At 41.6% G+C, this 18,675-nt stretch overlaps 1 protein-coding gene across 1 annotated transcript in view; it reads right to left on the bottom strand.

Annotated features, from left to right (window-relative positions):
- The window catches only part of LOC109920177 (voltage-dependent L-type calcium channel subunit alpha-1C-like), a 656,132-nt gene that overhangs the window by 392,075 nt on the left and 245,382 nt on the right, over positions 1-18,675 (bottom strand). Inside the window, exon 9 of the mRNA XM_048607862.1 lies at positions 7,302-7,381. Within this exon, the coding sequence (XP_048463819.1) occupies positions 7,302-7,381 (80 nt within the window). The remainder of the gene's footprint in view (positions 1-7,301; positions 7,382-18,675) is intronic.

The following is an 18,675-nucleotide window of genomic DNA, read 5'->3' as shown; positions in this document are numbered from 1 at the left end:
GGTCTGGTGACCCTTCCTCAGAACCTCAGTTCTGAGGAAGGGTCACCAGACCTGAAACGTTAACTCTGTTTTTTCCTTCACAGATGCTGCCAGACCTGCTGAGCTTTACCAGCAACTTTGTTTTTGTTGTTGAAGGGGATCAAAGAAACTGGTAAGGAAAGGGAGAATATAATAGTAATGCAATCTAACAAAAAAAAGACTGTAAATCTGTTAAATGTGTGTGAAGGAAATGTATTGCTAAAACAAATGTGGATCCATTACAGGTAGGGTCAGTAGAATTTATAATGGGGAATACAGAAAAAGCACAGAAGCTAAATGATTATTTTGTATCTGTTTTCATTGAGGAAGATACCAGAAATTGCCCAGAACTGGATTACAAATGGCTAAGGGGAATTAGGAGTTAATGGAAGTTAGGATTAGTAAGAAAACAGTGCTGGAGCAATTAATGGAGCTCTAAGTTTATAAATCTCCAGAACCTGAAGGTCTACATCCCAGAGTGTTGAAGGAGATATCTGTAGGGATATTCAATGTATTGGTAATTATCTTCCCTAATTTTATAGATTCTTGAATGATTCCTATGGATTAGAAGGCAGAAAATATCAGCCTACTATTTAAGAAAGGAGTGAGAGAGAAAATACAGAATTACAGATCTGTTAGCATTACATTAGTAGTACAAAAATACAAGAATCTATTACAAAGAATGGGATAAACAGAAACTGAAAAAACTGCAGATGCTGTAAATCAGAAACAAAAACAGAAATTGCTGGAAAAGCTCAGCATGTCTGGCAGCTCTGGAAAGAAATCAGAGTTAACGTTTTGGGTTGAGTGACCTTTCCTCAGAACTAACAAAGGGTCGCTCGACCCGAAACATTAACTCTGATTTCTCTCCACAGATACTTCCAGACCTGCTGAACTTTTCCAGCAATTTCTGTTTTAGCAAGTGATAAATAGACACCTGGTTGATAATCATCTGATTAAGCATGAATTCATGAATGGAGTATCATGTTTGATGAACCTGTTGTTTTTTGAAGTTATTACCAATAAAATTGAAAGGAGAGCTGATGGATGTAGTGTTCCTAACTTTTCAAGAGGTTTTTGATAAAGTCCTTCACTTCAGGCTGCTTAGAAATGTTAAAACACATGGGCTAGGGGGTAATGCACTAGCATGCATCAATGATTGGCTAACAGAAAACAGAGAGTAGGAATAAATAGGTCATTCTTACATTGGCAGGATGTGACTGGTGAATTAACTGTAAGTATCATTACTTGGGGCCCAAGTAATTTTCAGAATATACATCAATAATTTGGAGTTGGGACCAAATGTAATATTGACAAATTTGTGGATGATACAAAGCTAAATGGGAATGGGTGTTATGAGGAAAAGCAAAACAAGCTTCAGGAGAATCTGGGCAGGCATAGTGAATGGGCAGAAACTTGGCACATGGAATTTAATGTGGAAATATGTGTGATTATTCACTTTGATAGGAGAAATAGATGTGCAGACAGGTTTTTAGTTGTTAAGTGTAGTTTTAGTTGGAAAATGTAGATATACAAAGACACCTGGTGTCATTGTCAATAAGTCAAAGAAGGCTAACATACAGCAAACTATTAGGAAGGCTAATGAAATGTTAGCCTTTATTTTAAGAGGATTGAGTACAGAGTAGTAAAGTCTTGCTTCAGTTGTATAGGAGCTTGGTTATACCACACCTGGGATACTGTGTGCAGTTTTAGTCTCCACACCTCAGGAAAGGTAATATGACCATAGAGGGTAGGCAATGAAGATTCATCGGACTTGTTCCTGGGATAGCAGGATTATGCTATGAAGACTGGGCATGTATTCTCCAGAGTTACAATGAGTGAGGGATGATTTTACCGACACTTACAAAATAATTCAAGGAACAGACGGGTAGAAAGTAGGTAAGATGTTTTCCCTGTTTGGGGAGTCCAGAAACAGGTGGTACAATTTAAAAATAAGAGAGATGCCATTTAGGCCTGAAATGAGTTTTTTTTTCTTTACTTAAAGGGTTGTGAACCTTTTGAATTCTCTACCACACAGAGGACTATGGAAGCTTAGTCTTTGAGTACATTTAAGGTAGAGATTGATAGAGTTCTGATTACCAGTGGATTGTGGGGTTATGGGAATTAAATGAGTTAAAAATATTAAAATGTTTGATCAAGCATGATCATACTGAATTGTGAGGCAGGCTCAACAGGCTGAATGGCCTACTCTTATATTCACTCCTACTTTCCTAGGATTTGTTTATAAATTATGACACAAGCCTACTCATGATTATAGACGAACCAAGGTGAATGTCTCTGCGCCTTTAATAAAACCGATTGCTTTTCTTGATTATGTCATATATTTCTAAATGCTCACTAATTTGACCTTCAACTCTGAAAAGAAAAAACTGAAATTAATTAATATGCCTGTTATTACCTGGCTTATGCATCTCTCCTAAGCTTCAGCAGTTGCATACTACATCCTAGCATATTTTTCATGTTGGAAAGAGAATTAAAAATTCAAGCTTGACTTCTGCTATCTCTTCGCTAACTTTCTTTAAAACCATACAGTGCACACCACCACATCTCAGAGATTTATCCACCTTCCGTTCATAAAAAACTGCTTTTTGTAATTTAAATAAATGATTTAGATGTGAATATAGGAGGTAAGGTTAGTCAGTTTTCAGATAACACCAAAATTGGTGGTGCAGTGGACCGTGAAGAAGGTTACCCTGAATAAAATGGGGCCTTGATCAGATGTGCAAATGGGCTGAGGAGTGGCAGATGAAGTATAATTTAGATAAATGTGAGGTGCTGCATTTTGGTAAGGCAGATCAGGGCAGGACTTAAACACTTCATTGTAAGGTCCTGGCAAATGTTGCTGAACAAAGAGAACTAGGGGTGCAGGTTCATATTCCTTGAATTGGAGTCACTGGTAGACAGGGAAGCGAAGAAGGCATTTGGTATGCTTGCCTTTACTGGTCAACATTGAGTATAGGAGTTGGGAGGTCATGGTGTGGCTGTACAGGACATTGTTCAGGGCACTTTTGGAATATTGTGTTCAATTCTGGTTTCCCTGCTTTAGGAGAGATGCTGTGAAACTTAAAAGTGTTCAGAGAAGATTTACTAGGATGTTACAACAACAAAGTTGCTGGAAAAGCTCAGCAGGTCTGGCAGCATTGTGAAGGAGAAAACAGAGTTATTGTTTCGGGTCCAGTGACCTTCCTCAGAACTGATGGTGGCTGGGAAAACGTCAGTTTAACGTCAGTTTTCCCAGCCACCATCAGTTCTGAGGAAGGGTCACCGGACCCGAAACGTTAACTCTGTTTTCTCTTTCACAGATGCTGCCAGACCTGCTGAGCTTTTCCAGCAACTTTGTTTTTGTTCTTGATTTACAGCATCTGCAATTCTCTTGGTTTTTACAAGGATGTTGCTGGGATTGGAGGATTTGAGTTATAGGGAGAGGCTGAACAGGCTGGGGCTATTTCCTCTGGAGCATTGGAGGCTGAGGGGTGACCTTATAGAGATTTATAAAATCATGAGGGGCATGGATAGAGTGAATAGCCATGGTATTTTGCCCAGGGTAGGGGAGTCCAAAACTAGACAGCATAGGTTTTAGGTGAGAGAGGTAAGATGTAAAAGGGACCTAACAGGCAACATTTTCATGCAGAGGGTGGTGCATGCATGGAATGAGCTACCAGAGGAAACGGTGCAGGTGGGTATAATTACAACACTGGATAGATATACGAATAGGAAGGGTTTAGACGAATATGGGCCAAATGCTGGCAAATGAGTGTAGATTATTTTAGGATATCTGGTCAGCATGGATGAGTTGGATGGAATGATCTGTGTCTGTGCTGTATATCTGACTCTATGACTCTGTTACTGGCTTTATCATTGGAAAATGCAGCAAATGAAGCATATATTCTTTGAAATATGCATCACATATAGACAGCAAAGTTAAAAAAGCGTTTGGCACACTTGCCTTCGTTGCTCAGTCTTTGAGTATAGGAGTTGGGAAGTCTGTTGCAGTTATACAGGACATTGGTAAGGCCTCCACTAGAATACTGTGTTCTGGTCACCTAGTTGTAGGAAAGATACTATCAAGCTGGAGAGGGTTCAAAAGAGATTTACCAGGATGTTGCTAGGTATGGAAGGTTTGAGTGATAAAGAAAGACTGGATAGGCTAGGAGTTTTTCACTGGAGCTTAGGAGGTTGACAGGCAACCTGATAGAAGTTTATAAAACAATCAGAAATATTAGATAGAGTTAATGGTAGTTATATTTTCCCTAGGATGGGGGATTTCAAGACAAGGGGGCACATTAAGGTGAGAGGAGTGAGATTTAAAAAAGATATAACAGGCAAATTTTTACACAGAAGGTGGTTCGTATGTGGAATGAACTTCCTAAGGAAGTGGTGGATGCGGGTACAATTACAAATTTGAAAAGATGTTTGGATAAGTTCATGAATAGGAAATGGATATAAACCAGGAGCAAACAGGTGGGACTAGTTTAGTTTGGGATTATGTTCAGCATGGACTAGTTGGACCAAAGGGTCTGTTTCCGTGCTGTAAGTCGCTGACTCTTTAGGAGTTGCACGATATTCTGATGGAAGTAGACACCCTTGCCAGTCTGACTGAGCTTGGGGAGCACCACTTAAGTGAAGGCAATTGCATAGCCTCACTCAGGATATATCCTAAACAGAGGGACTCTAGGTCAGTGCACAGAAAAACCCCAAAACAAAGCCAATTTTCTTCAGGATCTGGGCCAGCAAGAGAATCTCACTAGACCTAAACTGAGTAAAAGAACTCCAAGAAAGTGCACACCCTAGAAAGCCCACCTACATCTGGTTTGGAACAGTTAAATTCCTTAGCAACATTCAAATCAGAACCAGTCAAAATAAACTTCTGGTCAAATGGCCATCTAGTTCAAATGGAGGTTGATACCGGTGTTTCAGTGATCGCAGAACCAGTCTTTTACAAAAATAGTTCTGGACTCCAACCCTTAAGTTTGTGCAAGACCTCAACAATACTGAGAATCTATATCAGGGAACCTTTATAGATTAATGGTTCAACATATTTCGATTCAAAAAAGGCTGTCTGACTGAAGTCCGAATTAAATACCCAGACGTTTTTCAGGAAGGTCTAGGGACATTCAAAGGAGACAAAGTCACTTTGCATGTTGACCAGAAAGTGATTCCACGATTCTGCAAGGCCTGCCCAGTGCCATTTGCCTTATGGGCAAAATCCTGTAAATTGAAGGTGCCATCAAACCAGTCCAGTTTGCAAAATGTGCAGCACTGATCGAACTGATGGTGAAGCCTGACAGCATGGTTTGCCTTTGTGGGGATTTTAAACAAATGGTAAACTGCTTTACACAGCTAGATAAATAACCAATCCCTCACATAAAGGCTTTATATACAAAGCTGGCAATGGGGCTGTCCAACATGAGCCATGCGTACTTGCAACTGCAGTTAGATGAGGATTCCCGACGTATGGCACAAATAATACCCATAAGAGTTTGTATAGGACTGCCATTTTGGGTATCGTCAGCCTTTGCAATTTTTGAGTGGATGATGAAGAACATTTTACAAGGTCTACCTCAGGTTGTCATTTGTCTAGATGACGTGCTAGTAACAGGGAAGACCAATAAGGAGCACTTAGAGTACTTGGACACACTCCTTAATTGTTTCTCCATGGCAGGTGTATACCTTAGAAAGGAAAATGTGTGTTCTAGGCACCCAATTGATCTATTTGGGCTACAGAGTCGACAAGACTAGGTTATACCAGTTGGTAGAAAAAGGGAGTGCGATCAAAGGTGCCCCAGCTCCCAAGTCTGTACCAGAGCTTCGGTCTTTTCTTCAGCTGGTGAATTATTACAGAAAGTTCTTACGTAACCTGGTCTCCATCCTGGCACCTTTGCATCAACTTTTAAAAAAGGTTAGCCTTGGAAATGGTCGTGTAGCCAAGCCATAGCTTTCAGAGAAGTGAAGAACCAGCTATCATCCTCTATGGTGTTGGCACTCTCTATGATCCCAAGTGAGATCTGGTATTGACATGTGATGCTTCTCAGTATAGCATCAGGGTGGTATTAGCTCCTGGGTGGCCCAAAGGAGAGGAACACCTAATAGCATATGCATCCAGGATTTTGACTCACGCAGAGAGTAAATATGCTCTCTGAAGGAAGGAAGATTTGGCAGTCATATTTGGAGTCAGGAAGTTCCACCAATACCTGTACAGACGTAAATATATAATATTAACAGACCACAAACCCCTGCTAGGTTGACTTAAAAAGGACAAGGCAGTGACACCCACAGCTTCAGGCTGAATTCAGCCATGGGTTCTAGTACTAAGTGTGTATAATTACAAGTTGGAACACTGTCCAGGAGGCCAAGTAGTGAATGCATTGAGCTGCCTTCCAGTGGCAGATACACCACCACTGGTGGTACTGGAAGAGTCTGTAATGGTGTTAAATTTTCTGGACACACTTCCAGTCACAGCTGGCAACATCAGACTTTGAACTCAAAAAGATCCGGTCCTGGCAAAACTGAAACCACTGGTGGTGATGGTGGAAATCAAAGGGCTGTCACAACCAGAACTGAAATCTTTTTGGAACTGGAGAGACCAGATCACAGTAGAGGATGGCATATTGTTATGGGGAGCAAGAGTGATTGTCCTGTGCAAAGGTCGCTACCAGATACTGGCTGAACTTCACCAGGGTCATTCCAGGTGTTTCCAAAATGAAGCTGTTGGCAAGGAGTTATGTCTGGTGGCCAGGATTGGATGCAGACATAGCTGTGTTGGTGGGGCAGTGCCCAGAATGCCATCTCATGGTAATTTCCTCCCAAGCTGTTTCACTTGGAGTGGAGGTGTTTCCTGTATGGGCTGCATTTTCTGCCCCCCTTGTCCCCTTGTCAACCATCCAATGAATACTATGGCATTCTATCCTGACATCTGAAGATGGTGGGGGCTACTGGTTGGAGGCTCCGTGGATAGGAACACTTTCTTTTTCATTAAATTTGGCATGGAGGGTGTTGTACTTTGTAGTCCTGTGCACTGAAAGGTTAAGGTCATTCATGGACTTCCAGGCCACCTGTGGGTTTTTTTTTTGCAGCTTTGAGGACTCCATGTTCCATGTATATACGGAGTTCCTGATCTGTGGCAACCCTGTAAGGACATGGGCAGATTAGAGGACCTCTTCCTGAATCTGGTCCTGGATCTGGCTCAAGAGGACAATAATAGGTACAGTTAGCATTCAGTTGTGTGTTATTTGGCCTAACTGCCTTTCCTCTTTTGCAGTTACATCTATGCTTGGGTGTCCATGGGGAGAAAGAGTAAGTGGCATCCTCCAGTGCACTCAAGGCCTTCCATGGCCAGCGGGTACTGAAGGAGTTGAAGAGCATCATTAGTTCCCAAAACCATTATTCAAATTGAATTTATAAATTTAATTGGGCATTTTTTGTTTACAGTGCCCCTTTAAAGACTGTCAATTTAGTTTATTAGTTTGGGCTGATTTGAAAATAGTAGCTCATTCCACCTAACTGCAACCTAATCTGATGTAGTACTAAATGAAAATACATCATAGCCTGATTAACATTTTATGATTTCTGAGGTTTACAGTAGCAAGGAAGCAAGGGACATTCACTCAAAATGTCAACTTCCTATTGACAATGGTAGATATTCACTAGGCCTGCAAGCTTCACACTGCAATTGCCATATTCTCAAAAGGACATGAAGATTACCAGGAGAGATCTGATATGGTAGGATTTGGTGGAGGGGTGTGGTGATGGTGATGGTGGCACTGGGGTGAGTAGGTTCCTGGCACCTGATTCATGCCAAGACTCCATTAACACTTACCTGGGTCACTTTAAATTACCTCAAGATAACTATTGTAAGAAGAAAATTGGGAAAAAGCTTTGTCAGGCTAGAAAGTAATGGGATTGTAGTAGGTGCTTCCAAGTTCCTGTGACATAGTAGTAAGGGGTTTTCCTCTCAAGACGCACAGCAATATGGAAACACATGGAGCCTGTGCTGGTTGGGACTTGACCAGTTGGACGATCAACCTCTATGAGGCTCTAATCTGTAGCACCATAGGGAAGGAGTGAGGGCTAATCTGGAACGTGTGTTTTCACTTAACGTTCTCACAATATCCTGACAGGGAAAGCAACATGGCACTGATCAACCCTGCTATTTCTCTTTTGCTCCTAAAGCTACAAAGGAATTGATGCGCTGACTTAACTGCTGAGACAACAGCAGCAACAATCATTTGGTGTACATCCTGGACAGCGTGAAGCAGCAGAACAAGAGGCACCATACGGATGGAGAACGAGAGGGCAAAACATGATCTACAGGTTTAGAAATAGCTATCTGCAGATGAGAGACAGCTGGCGTCAATGATGATTTAAGGAATCCCAAGCCTTTGTCTTATACACATGTCAGCTAATGGATGAAGATCTCTTGCTGCATCAACTGGGTAGTAATCCTGGTACCCCTAAAGGTAACAAGCACATCTTAATGTATATACTGGTGGATCACTTTAGGGATGTACTAGAGATTTATGGACTCACACAGCGCAGAAAAGGCCCTTTGGTCCATTGAGTCTGCACCAACATAACTACCACTAAAAGTGTGCTAATCTCAATTTCCTGCACTTGAATCATATTGTTGAAGTAGTCATCCAAACATTTTTTAAAGCTTTGTAAGGTTTCCAGCCTCCACTTCCTTCTCAGGAAGCACATTCCAGATTCCCATCACACACTGAGTGAAAAAGTTTTTCTCCAAATCCCCTCTGATTTTTCTGCCCCTTACCCTAAAACTATGCCCTCTCATGATTGACCTCTCAACCAAGGGGTCAATCACAGCTGCTATCCTCCAGTCCTCTGTGGCCAGGGAGGAATTAAAAATGTGTGTCACAGCCCCTGCAATTTCCTGCCTTTCCTTCCATTGCAGCTCGGGATGCAATTCTTCTGGGTCTGGGATTTGTCTGTTTTTAAGCCCAACAGAGCCTCCTAGACCTCCCATTTCCTATGTCAAATTGTGCAAGTTCCTCACAGTCCCATTTCCTAAATTTCATACCTATGTTCTCCTTTTCCAGAGTGAAAACTGAAGAGAAGTATTCATTCAACATCGTTCCAATATCCTGAAGCTTCACACACAGGTTCCCCCCTTGGTCCCTAATGGGCACTACATTTTCTCTAGTTAACCTTTTTCCTTTAATGTATTTTTTTTTTTAAATCTTAAGATTCTCCCCAATCTAGTTCACAAGTCCTTTTTCATGCCCCTGTTTACTCTTCTAATTGCTCTCTTAAGTACCCTCCTGCATTTCCTGTATTCCTCTAGGGCTACAGCTAAGTTGCTCCCTTTGGACTTGTTGAAAGCCCTACTCTTCTTTTTTAATCCAGTCCTGAACGGTCCTAGACATCCAGGTCCTCTGAATGTATTGCTCCTACATTTCGCTCTATAGGGTACTGTCCTCGGCTCCTTTCTGAATGTCCCCCCAACACTGTTTCACTGTAGTCTTATCCAGAAGGAGCTGTCCCCAGTCAACTGTGGCCAGAACTTACTTTATTTTATTAAAATCTTCCTTACCCCAATCCAAAGCCATCTTTTGCAGGCTCTCTTTTTCCTTGTCTAGAACAAATTTGAACCATACCCGATTCTGAGGAAGGGTCACCGGACCCGAAACATTAACTCTGATTTTTTTCTTCATAGGTGCTGCCAGACCTGTGAGATTTTCCAGCAAATTCTATTTTTGAACCATATTGTGTTGTGGTCGGTACTGCCTAAATGTTTCCCCACTGCCACATTGAACACTCGTCCAGCTTCTTTCCCCAGAACCAGATCCAACACTGCATGGTCCCTTGTTGGGCCTTCTACGTATTGATTCAATAAACTCTCCTAGACGTATTTCAAGAAATCTGCCCCCAAGAAACCTTTAGCAGTATGACTATCCCAATTTATGTTCAGAAAGATTAAATCCCCTTGTATAATTACTCGACTATTACACTTACACACCTCTGTGAATTCTCTACATATTTGTTTCTCTACTTCATGGACTCTTTAAGGGCCTATAATACACTCCCAGGGAAGTAGCTGCTCTCTTAACTTTCCTAAGCTCTAATCACAAAGCCTCGTTTGAGGACCCTTCTAAGATATCATCCTTCCTTATTGCAGTAATGGTCTCCTTAATTACATTGTCTCCTTAGTTATACTACCACCCTTTTTACACCTTCCTCTGTCTCACTTAAAGAGCCTATATCCCAGAATGTTGAGCTGCCAGTCCTCCCTTCCCTCAACCATGTTTCTGTGATGGTAACAATATCGTACTTCCATGTGTCAATCCATTCCACTGACTCACCAGTCTTACCTATTACACTCATAGTATTAAAGACCATCCAGCCTTGCCTGACTATCTTGACACTCAACATAGCTGAACTTACTGACTTGCTTCCTTTGCTGTAGCATGACGTGACTCTGTTTCATGATGGATCTCTGGTATTTCACAAATGTCAATATTTAAGCTCATCCTCACGGTCACTGACACATTCCTTGCAAGATCCCACCAATTCATTTTGTCCCCCCTTGACAAAGGGATTCAGCCAGTTCAGGCATTAAGATTTTTGTCTATCACCGGTTTCCCACAGGTTCAGCATACAGTTGCACTCACATAGCAATCAGAGTCATCATTAGCTATCACTCGTTAACAAGCATGATTGTCCACCTCGGAAATTCCATGTTACTGGTCATGGGTTCTGTGGATTCTTGTTGGCTGGCCCAGCAGAGTTGATTCAGATGATCATGCTCTTGATGCTAGTGATGTTAGCAGGTTCAAGGACGCCTGCCCTCCCAGCTGATGCGGAGAATCTCTCTCAAACAATGTTGATGTTACTTCAAGGATCTTGAGGTAGTGTCTATATGTAGTCCAGGTTTCAGTGCTATATAGACAGGTCAGAAAGCTGACAGCCAGATATACAAGGATATTGGTATTAGCATGGATGTCATGGTCATTGAAGACTCTCGTCCTTAGGCATCCAAAGACGGGGCTTGCAGATTGAATGCGATGTTGCATCTCCGCATCAATCGCAGCCTTAGACTAGAGGTAGCTTCTCACAACATTTGGGAGGATTTCATTGATCTTAATGGAGGGATGGACCGGAACCTGACCTGGGACAGGCTGTTAAAGGATTTGAGTCTGAGTCAAATTCTTCAGTATGCTTTCGTAAAGGCACTGAGACTTGAAAATTCTCTTCCAAGAGAACAGAAATGACATTGTCATCCGCATACTAAGGTACCACATTCAAAGGATTGCCTCCAAGACTGGGAGAAGGTGCCTAGCAATGATTTTTCCGGTGATGGAGAGCAGGTAGATTCCTTGGTAATTGCCACAGTCCACTTTGTCTGTTCTTGAAGATGGTGACAATGGCAGCATCCGTGAGGTCAGGAGGGATTTCTTCTTTGTTCCAGATTTTTAGGAACAGTTGATAGAGATGACGGGTAAGCTCTGCTCCTCCAAATTTGAAAGTCTCTGCTGGAATCCCAACTACTCATGCAGTCTTTCCAATCTTCATATATCTAATGGAGGCTTCAACTTGTGCTGCACCAGGTGGGAGTCCAAGATCATTTTTCATGTGGAGTTTGGGGATTTCCTCAAACACATCCTCGCCAACAATTTTATTGCGGTTTAGGCGTTCTTTGAAGTGCTCCCTCCATCATATGTTGGCATTCTATGTCTCTTAAAAGGATGCCATTCTTATTCCACACCAGTTTGAGACCAAGGGTGTAGGGTCCATATATTGCTTTGGTGGTACTGAAGAAACCCCAGATGTCATGCTTGTCAGCAAGGAGTTGCAGCTCCTTAGATTTCAGTCCACCACTGGTTCTTGATTGTCTTAGTCTTCTTTGTAACTCCCCCCTTGCTGTTCGACGAGTTCTCCTCTTTATCTCACTGGTGATGTTTTGCCAGGCATGGGGAACTTTTCTCCTCGTGTCAATGTGGTCTGGGATGATATGATCATTCTCACTGAACCAGTCTTTGTGTTTCCTAGTCTTAGAGCCAATGGTTTCTTTACAGCATGAGATGATGGCTATCTTCAGCTCTTTCCAGATTTCCTCTACTCCATTAAAATGAACTCTTTTTGGAGATTTTAGTGAATACATTGTTGGAAGTTCACTAGTTTGCTTGGTTCTTGAAGCCACTCAACGTCGGGCTTGTTTCTAAACTGTTTCTTCATCTTCAGTTGCTTCTAGTGACATTTGATGGACATTGGGGATGAGCCAGTGTTCTGTCTAGCAGTTGACTGTAGTGGTCATTGCTTTGGTAATGATGAAAGTCATTAAGTCTTGGGATTGAATGATGATGTAGTTGATCATGTGCCAAGAAATCTTCAAACTGATGCTGAGGAGGAATACAATGCTGCCGATGGTTTGGCCAAGGCAATTGTAAAACAGACCACTGACATCCATTTCCAAAGTGACTGAACTAGGCTGAGGCATTTTGTTTGTTATGCTTCCATTTGCGTAGTTGGATGTCAGCCCTCTGCTTGCTGTATGCCACATTCCTCAAAGATTGAGTTGGTTTTTAATTTGAGTAATCCATACTCCATAACGTTGAGTTTTACTTTTAACTGTGATCTGATTTCCCTATCTTGGTGAGAGCTCAGGTGCATGCACAAACCTTGCCCTGGACCGACATTAGCATTAAAGCAACTGTGATACATTGAGCATTTATGCAACCACATACATCTTGGTAGTTGTAATAAAATGATCTTTTTGTCAAAAACAAACAAGTCACCTTAGAAAGTCCACTTCCTGCTAAATAATACCTAATTGTCCCACAGCATGAGATTGCTCCTTATGAATCACATAACTTTACTATCTCTGTATGCATAATGCAATGAGCTTTAACTGTACTCTTACAATATCTGAGCACCCTCACTGACAATGGTTCCACTATGACGGACTCTGAAATATTGAGTTGTTCATTCCACTCAGCTCCACAGTTATGGAATATTGACAATGTAACCGATCTCATCCCTTAAATGTTCTAGCATGACTTTGGAAACCATAAGCATGGGACAGAGCTTTCCCTGTATATACATGATTGGTTCTACCACCATTTCTGTAAGGTAGGTCTGTGAGTGTGTGTGAGCTCCATCTAGACATCTCAGGCCCTCTCCTAGATCTTATTGTTATCATTGGTGTCTCCAAGAGTAACTGTTGTACTTTGACTTCAATTCCTAACTTATAGATAAGAGGTTCTCCAATTAGTGAGGTGATCTCTTATCACCTACATTGCTGATTATGAGAGAAGTACCAAGGAGTGGCGATTGAAATGCAGCACATCAACGGTGGAAGATGCTCCACATCTTTCAATTTTGATAACCTTCTCAGCTCCTTCGGTATTCTACACCTACTAGTATAATAAGACTGCAACAATGCAAGTAAATATGTATTTAGAAAAATGCAGATTATATACAATGATTGAAGACCTCATTTAGCTGCAGGTCTAATATTCACAGTTGGATGGAGGGAACCTGCTGACTGGTATGCACAAGTGACCTTGAAGACTTTGGTACACACACTATGGAGAACTCTGGACTTAGGGGATCCCAAAATGTTGAGAGTTTCCTCAACAGTAATGGGATCACTGGCAAACTGGCAGGACACCTTTGGAGTGACGTGAGATGATGCTGCCAATGTACCTGTCTGTCACTCTTCGTCCTTGTAGCAAACTGATGACACCACTCTGTCTCCATGAGAAAGGCAGAAGTCACACAACACCAGGTTATAGTTCAAAAGGTTTACTTGAAATCAAGTTTTTGGAGCACTGCTCCTTTATCACCTGATGAAGGAGCAGTGCTCCAAAAGCTTGTGATTTCAAATAAACCTGTTGGACGATAACCTGGTGTCATGTGACTTCTGAATTCGTCCACCCTAGTCCAACACTGCCACCTCCACATCATGTCTATGAGAAAGGATATTTGGAGTGATGTGAAGGTGCTTCTCTCACCTTGCCTCTCACCTTGTCATTGATGTTGAGCACCCATGGTTAAAATGTTCCAAGTGCATATCTAGCAGCTATTAAGCATCCTGTTTGACCTGGGTGTCCAAATCAGCAGCATCATTCAATGGATATAACAAAACACCCACATACTGTAGCCACCAGTCTGCCTGAAGTTCCCTGTCTCTATGTACGGATTGAGACCAATAATGGTCTGCTGAGTATCACACCTTGGGTATTGTTCCTTCCACTGGCTGTGGAGATCTGTTGGTGATGTGCTCACCAGATTGTGTCCCTGAATCTCCTCCACGTATAATGTCCATCAAGGTAACCATCTCTCTGCTGAGGAGTGCAAGTGAACACCTCGCCAATTGGTCTTCTAAGGTTTCACAAGCTTCCACCTCTGATGTAGTGCTGGTGCAGATAGCCTCAGGCTACGATCTCTTTCATTAGGCTTGATCCTGAATGCTGCTTGTGCCCGCAGAAGTAAAAAGTAAAAATTAGTTTGTGAAAGTGCACAATATCGCATGCAAACTAATATTTGCTTACTGCACATTTAAGAAGGATTTTCTGAAGAAGGGTCCAGACCCGAAACGTCAGCTTTCCTGCTCCTCTGGTGCTGCCTGGCCTGCTGTGTTCATCCAGCTCTACACCTTGTTATTTAAGAAGGGTGTGATGTTTTACAGCATTGCTGAGACATTCCTGCCTCCCCATCACCACAGGAATAGTCCTAGGCTTTTCCTGCCAACTCTACTGCACCTTCCTCAAAGATTGTGACAATCTTGTTTTTCTCTGCAGGGTTGTGGGCAAGCTTTACCTTCAATGAGATAAAGGACTGAGCATGACGAAAATGGTGTAGCAGCATCTTGTGAGCATGCATAATATGTAAGATGGTGAGCTATACAGCAAGTGTGTAGGAAGCACGGTACTCTCAGAAGTGCTATTAGTTTGAAAGTGTGAGAAGGTTGTCAGCCCTCGAGTACACATCATGCATGTGATGCTAAGGCTTACATGCTTTGAGAGGTGTCTGTGCATTGGCAAGTGGGATAAATGATGCCATTGAGTGTGAAATAGCAGAAGGAAGATGTTGCCATTTACACTTGTATGGTGAGGAGGTAATTTAAATTTCCCAGCATTGCAATCATGCACACTTGTGAGGGGCATTTGTATTGACCTGTCCTGCTACTTCAGCTAAGCATGGATGAGATTGGTGAAATGGTCTCCGGCTGTCATCCACCGGGAACAGAATGCCTCTTCTGTTCCTGACTTGTTTCAATAGCGCTTGTAAAAAAGCATCACCAAATCAAGGACAAGCTTCTGCTTTTGAAGAGGCATTTCTTTGGGGTTGGGGCAACTGCCACAGGCTTAGTGATTGCGGCTGGCTTGTGGCGAGTGAAGTGGCATCCAGCAGGGTTTAAATGTTAGAACGTGCAAGTCCAGAGGGATCCACCTCCACGTGACCTTCCTGGTCACTTGCCAAATGTGATAAGTCAAATCACTTAACTAACATTTTGCTTGCCTTGATAATGAGGTGTGTAATCATAGCTCATAGCAGAAAATTTGTTGTGGGCATAGGCAGATGTGACACATCACAGACATCCACAACTAACTGTTTATTTCCAAAATGGAAAATCTCAGCCTGTTTGTTCCAACTACCACACTTTTGATTGCTATGGCTGAATGGCCAACAGCTCATGGAGGTGTGATTTACATCCTCAAAAGAATGGGAAACTTTATGCCAGGCAGGGGCTTCTGAAAATGACAAAGGTGGGATTGCATCAGTATTCTGTCCCACCCTCAGGATCACTGCTGACAGCATTAAATTCAGCCCTCTGTTCATTACTCTGTTCTTATCAGTTCTAAATTTGACCTGCTAGCTGCTTTACCATTTGCATAAACGCTAGGCCAATGATGTAAGCACAATGCTGCTGTACATGGATGCAGCAGTAAATTGATTATAATATCAGATTAGTAAATCAGAGACTTGTAATGATAATCGTTTGGAGTTGGTTATTCAGTTGGCTGGATGGTCGGATTATGATGCAAAGTGATGTCAACACTATGGGCTCAATTCCAACACTGTCCATGGTTATCATGAAGAACTCTCCTTCCCAACCTTTCTCACTGTCTGAGGCATAATGACCCTCAGGTTAAATCACCACCAGATATCCCTTTTTAAAGAGAGCAGCCCAATGATCCTGTAGGATTCTGGTGCCTTTACCTTTTTGACCTTTTATTTGTACTTTCAGACTTGTTACAAACTATTGATTTTACAAGACTGGCTATGTTTTGGAACATAACCCTAAACTTTAAAATACAACTTTCTTGAAATGGGGACAATGAAGTCATACTAAATTTGGAGATAGGTTCATGTAGCCTGATTGCTTTGTGGAAAGAAACCCAAACAGAAATCCACTGAATTTCAAAATGTCACAAAGAATCATACAGAAAGAGGTCATTCAACCCATGTTTGTAATGGCTCCTGAAAGAACTACCCAGCTAGTCCCATTCTCTTGCCCTATCTCTGTAGCATTCTAAATTCATTGCTTTCAAATACAGATAGTTCTCCAATAAAGTGATAGTTGCATTTTTATGTGACCTCGTGCTATAGAAAATTGCCATATAGGGAAATCGCTATACCTGTTTAGCAGAAAGTTCATGTTATCCAAACAGTGGCCACTATTCATCAATAGCGTTACAGCCAATTCGCGTCAACAAAACATGCATTATAGCAAAACTACTTATACATATCGAGCTCTCTTTTGAAACCTCCTATAGAATCAGCCTCAACCACTTTCCCAGGCAGTGCATTCTAAATCTTAACAACACTGAGTAAAGAAGTTTCTCCTCATCTCACTGTTAAGTCTCTTGTTGACAATCCTGAAATTGTAACCCCTCGTAACTGACAAACCAACTAGTGAAAACAGAATATCCTTCTTTACCTTGTCAAAATTGTTCATAATTTTGAATACCTTAAAAAGGTCACATCTTAATCTTCTCTGCTCCAACTGGGGCAGTTGCTTTTGACATGGGGAGATGCTGTTGTTTAAAGAAGCAAAGGAGCTTTTGCAATGAAAAGGAGGAAAGAACTTTTTTTATGTAGACAACCAAGCAGAATGCTTGTGAGCATTTACATCCTGTTTTAAATGAAGGAGACACAACCACTTTTAGAAATTTGATGATCAAGAAGTTGTTGAGGTGGACCTTCCTAGTAAAAAGTTGAATCCAAAGACTCAGGCTAAATGGGGCAGCTTGCAAAGGATACTAAAACATTTGACCAACACAGCAGGGAGAAGTGAGCTCAATGGAGAATCAGTAGTAACGTTTAACTTTTTTTGTAAAATGCTACACTTTTGCCAAAAGTGAGAATAGTAAAAAGTTAGAAGACATCTTGATTCTATTAATTAGTTAATGGGGAGGTTATTTTTCTTTAGTAGTTGTATTAGTTGTCTTTAAATAATATTGAACTATCCTGAACTTAGTTTGTTGGTAACAAAAAAAGTTTTAAAAAGGTGAAATCATACCCTTCGATAATTGCTGTTGATCACTGGAAATTTTATCTTTTAAAAAAATACTGTCCCAATGAGGATTTGTAACAAGCCTAATTGTAATATTGATCTAATTTCTCTTCATTTGTGTGATTAACATTAAGTGTGATACCGACTGTATTTGCATCAGCATAAACAAGGCTGGCTACATAATTTACAAGTAAAGAATTCTCAAATGAATTGCAATAATCTTTCAAATGATATTTGTTCAGAAAATTACCCTTGTTTACTTAGGTTAATATGGCAAAAATCTTATACTGAAATGCAGTAAGTTTGAAGAAGTTCAAATTACTTCGTTTGGACTCAAAGTGAAATGGAAGGCACTAGTTCCCCTAGCAGTCTCCTTTGCAAGAAGGCCACATATGATAACTTAACTAAATGATTTATTTCCTCCAAAGACAAATTTCAATGGTATAGGCCACACTGCCAGATAAGAGTTTGCTTCTGGTTACGTGCCTCAAAGATGTGCTGGGCTTCTGTATGAACCTGGAAAGTGGGAACTGCCAATATTGGAGGCTGCCATTCTAGAATCATAGAATCCCTACAGTGTAGAAACAGGACATTCAGCCCATTCAGTATACACAAACTCTCCAAAGAGCATCCCACCCAGACCCAACCCCTACCCTATAACCCTGCATTTCCTATGGCCAAGCCACCTAACCTGCACATCCCTGGACACTATGGGCAATTTAGCATGGCCAATCAACCTAACCAGTGCATCTTTGTGGAGAAAACCGGAGCACCTGGAGGACACCCCGCATACACAGAGAGAACGGGCAAACTCCACACAGATAGTCGCCCGAGAGCAGAATCCCTGGCATTGTGAGGCAGCAGGGCTAACGACTGAGCCACCATGCTGTCCAAATCCTGTTTCAATGCCACCATTGTTTATAAGTTTTCTTTGGGTGGGTGGAAGCTCTATCACAGCAATATAGAAAATTCCCGAGGAACACCCTAACTCAACTCTTCTGGTGCACATGCAATAAAGTTATGCTAGGAATGTCTAGGAGGAACTGAAAAATTTCAGTACCATTGAATTTTACTGAACAAAAGGAAATCATTCAGCTCGTTACATTTGCGCTGATTCTCTGAAAGAGCAATCCACTTTGTCCTATTCCCACGCCCATTTT

This window comes from Rhincodon typus, chromosome 18 (genome assembly GCF_021869965.1).
Source record: "Rhincodon typus isolate 14 chromosome 18, sRhiTyp1.1, whole genome shotgun sequence".
In the NCBI taxonomy this organism is placed as follows: Eukaryota; Metazoa; Chordata; class Chondrichthyes; order Orectolobiformes; family Rhincodontidae; genus Rhincodon; species Rhincodon typus.
This window is presented reverse-complemented; position numbering and strand designations above follow the sequence as displayed.